The 3,681-nt window shown below is 41.0% G+C and overlaps 1 protein-coding gene across 1 annotated transcript; it reads right to left on the reverse strand.

Annotated features, from left to right (window-relative positions):
• Window positions 1–674: 674 nt before the first annotated feature.
• On the reverse strand, window positions 675–2,531 carry LOC114663134 (protein ZBED8-like). The gene has a single exon (XM_028816890.1). The coding sequence runs from the start codon at window positions 2,529–2,531 to the stop codon at window positions 675–677; it is 1,857 nt and encodes a 618-aa protein (XP_028672723.1).
• Between the last annotated feature and the right edge of the window lie 1,150 nt (window positions 2,532–3,681).

The raw sequence follows: 3,681 nt of genomic DNA on the forward strand, positions 1-3,681 counted from the left end.
GAGGAATTAAAATTCATAAACTGCTACATCATCAGGTCTCAGCTGCTCTTGCAGCATCAATGATCTTCTTCTGACATTTATGAGTAAATAAACAAGATGATATTGCTTTTGGCAGTGGAAAATCATAACTCTTCCAATAGCAGGCAAATGTAATTTCAGTTCAGGCATGAATCACAGTATTAACAGACAAAACAAGAAAAAACAATGAATATGTTTTAATACATTTCTTATATTTGGAGGGAAATTATCCAATCCTCCTAATCCAGGATCAAAGAAGCCAGCAGGAATTAAACAAAAAAAAAGTTGTATTAATGTGTGCTGAGTTACCATGTTTTTATCAGTGTCAGAGATGTAAAATGGAGATGTAAAGAGTTAACACAAGCAGTATCAGTAACATAAAACTAGAAAGTTAAATGGCAGAACCAAGTAGAGCTTGCTGAACTCCCTGACACTAATGTGGTTAGCATGAGTACCCGACTGCTTTAACTAGCTCCTAAATCAGGGGTCGGGAACCTTTTTGGCTGAGAGAGCCATGAACGCCACATATTTCAAAATGTAACTCCGTGAGAGCCATACAATATGTTTAAAACTAAATACAAGTAAATGTGTGCATTTTATGTAAAACTAACACTTTTAAAGTACAATAAGTCTCTGAGTTCTTTTTAATAACATTGTTATGCTGTTGCTAACCAATGATGAATAAAGTACTTCTTACCATTATGCGACTTCTGGTGCTGCATGGTTTTGCTGATGGCTTTGTAGTCTGGTTGATACGTGCTGAGGTTAAGCTTCATGCAGGCGTTGAGACTTCCATCCGTTAAACGTGATCGTAGGTTGGTCTTAATGTTCTTTAGATGTGAGAAAGACTGCTCACATGCATACGTAGAGCCAAACATTGTCAGTACAGCAATACTCACATGCTGCAGTGTGTGGTATGTGACGGGAAGCACGTTCCAAGTTTTGACAATCAGCTGGTCCGCAGGTTGAAGTTTTTTCATTTCTCCCCACTTGTGTTTGCTCGCCAACTCTGCTTGCTGTCGTGCAAGTCTTTCCAAATCTTCATTCAGTGACTTGAACTTATTCACCCACATGTCTGAGGCCTTCAGGTCAGCAGCTTGTAGCTCAAAATCTCTGACGGAGACACCGGGGATGTAACTCAGGTCGGCGCTGTCCACTGCACAGTAGTGTGGATGGGTGATGAACTTAAAAAGATGGGTGCGCTCACGAAATTCTCCAAAGCGCGCTTTGAATGACTGCAGGAGATTAGATGTGAAGCCCGCTAGCTGCTGAAGATCAAGATGTTGAGCAGGGTCACTTGCTGTGCATGCATCTTTAAACTCTCCCAGTTTTTCAAAGTGTAGTAAACGACCTGTTTCAATGTCGGGGATGAAGAGTTCTAGCTTGTTTTCAAATGCAAACACTGCTTGTTGAAGGGATAAGACTGTATTTCCAACGCCCTGCATTTTCACATTGAGCTGGTTCAGATGTTCAGTCATGTCCATGAGATAGCAGAACTTCAGGAGCCACTCAGTGTTAGCTAACTCAGGATGCTCAACGTTTTTCATTTCAAGAAAAGTCCGGATTTCGCTCAGACAAGCTGTGAAACGGCTGAGCACCTTCCCTCTTGACAACCAACGCACATTGCTGTGCAGAAGCAGACCAGGATAACTATTCCCAACTTCATCCAGCAGTGTTTTAAACTGGAGATCATTTACAGCTCGGGAAACAATAAAGTTGACCACCCGAATGACCAGCGACATCACCTCACCAAGCTGCTCGCCACACATCTGAGCACAAAGCGCCTCCTGATGTAGGATGCAGTGAAAACTTAGGATGGGTCTCTTTTCATGTTCACAAAGAAGCGCTACGAATCCTCTGTTTTTCCCCACCATGCACGGAGCACCATCAGTACACACCGAAATAAGTTTATCCATCGGTAGATTTTTTTCTTTAGTGAGCTCAGTGAAAGACTTGAATAAATCCTCCCCTCTTGTTGTCCCTTTCATAGGCAAAACAGCAAGACTTTTCTCACGTAGTGTGTCACCGACAGCATACCTTGCAATCACGCTGAACTGGGATAAATGGCTTACGTCTGTTGACTCATCCAAAGCGAGAGAAAAGAATGGTGCTGCCTTTATGTCCTTCACTTGTGTTGCCTCAATTTGATTTGCCATCATGATGGTACGATCGTGAACAGTTCTTGCCGACAGAGGCATGTCTTTTATTCGTTTGATTATCTTGTCTTTATCTGAAAAGTCGTCAAAAAGTTCATTGGCAACATCAAGCATGAATGTTTTGGCATACTCTCCATCTGTGAATGGCTTTCCGTTTCTCACAATTGCTAAAGCACCAGCAAAGCTAGCCGAATTCCAGTCACCTTGTTGGGTCCAAACACGGAGTTGCTGCTGACTAGCTTGCACTCTGCACAGTAGCTCTTGACATGCTTTCTTCCTGCTGTCACCCGCAGGATATTTCGATGCAAATATAGTATGGCGTGTGTCGAAGTGCCGCTTTATATTTGACCGTTTCATCGATGCAATTTTATCATTGCATATTAAACACACTGCAGAACCTGCTCTCTCCACAAAGACGAATTCCTCTGTCCATTCCTGCTGAAAAGTACGATACTCCTCATCTTTTTTTTCTTTTAGCCATCTTCTTCGATAAAAGGCTTTCTGCAATTAGCTAGCTGACTACTTGATTAAAAGGAGGGAAGTTTACTTCCTGACATCACAACGACCCGTGTACGTTACGCATTATCCAATAAAAATTTGGTGTTGTCCCGGAGGACAGCTGTGATTGGCTCCAGCCACCCGCAACCGTGAACATGAGCGGTAGGAAATGAATGGATTGAAATACATGAGAATGTTTTATATTTTTAACGTTATTATTTTTTTATTAAAGATTTGTCTGCGAGCCAGATGCAGCCATCAAAAGAGCCACATCTGGCTCGCGAGCCATAGGTTCCCGACCCCTGTCCTAAATGATCACTAAATAAAAATTGAAAAGGCAACAGCCTTAAATAAACAAGGAAAAAATACTTCAAAATCAAAGCAATTCATGTGCACAACCTTAGGCGCAGATGGAAAAAGTTCTTCAAAATATGAATGTAACTGAATATAAAAAGAAAAAAAACAATCTAACTTAACTAAATGCATATGTGGAGCCAACTTACCATGCTTCCAGCTCAGCTTGCATGGCTGCCACATAATGTATTTGTACTTATTTGTTTTCTATCTCCCCTTAGAAGGAAAGAAACAGACAATTTGGGAAGACTGCAACAGTGAGGACCCGATGATTTTCACAGTTATGATCATGGTGATTGACACCAATCTAGAATTCAAATTAGAGTATGAAAGAGAGAGTAAGAGACAGAGAGAAGCAACAAATGACAAAACTTTACTGTAGATTTAAAACAGGCTGATTATCAGCCTGCTTTTTGGAGGTGGCCACCTTTAAGAATTAGTGGGATGAGGATTTACCGAAATAGGCCAATGTGAATGTTTTGTGTATAGAGTAACTGGGTGAGGCCTATTTCATGTTTTTACTCTGGAATAGTGCGCCTAGACGCCAAAAATGTCTACCACTCCGTGTAAGAAAGATGAACTTTGTGGATCTTGTGTTTTGTTTATTTTCTACAACATTTTTTTTCGATAAGCATTATTTGTACATGTGTTGGTG

Source organism: Erpetoichthys calabaricus, chromosome 12 (genome assembly GCF_900747795.2).
Source record: "Erpetoichthys calabaricus chromosome 12, fErpCal1.3, whole genome shotgun sequence".
NCBI classification, from domain to species: domain Eukaryota; kingdom Metazoa; phylum Chordata; class Cladistia; order Polypteriformes; family Polypteridae; genus Erpetoichthys; species Erpetoichthys calabaricus.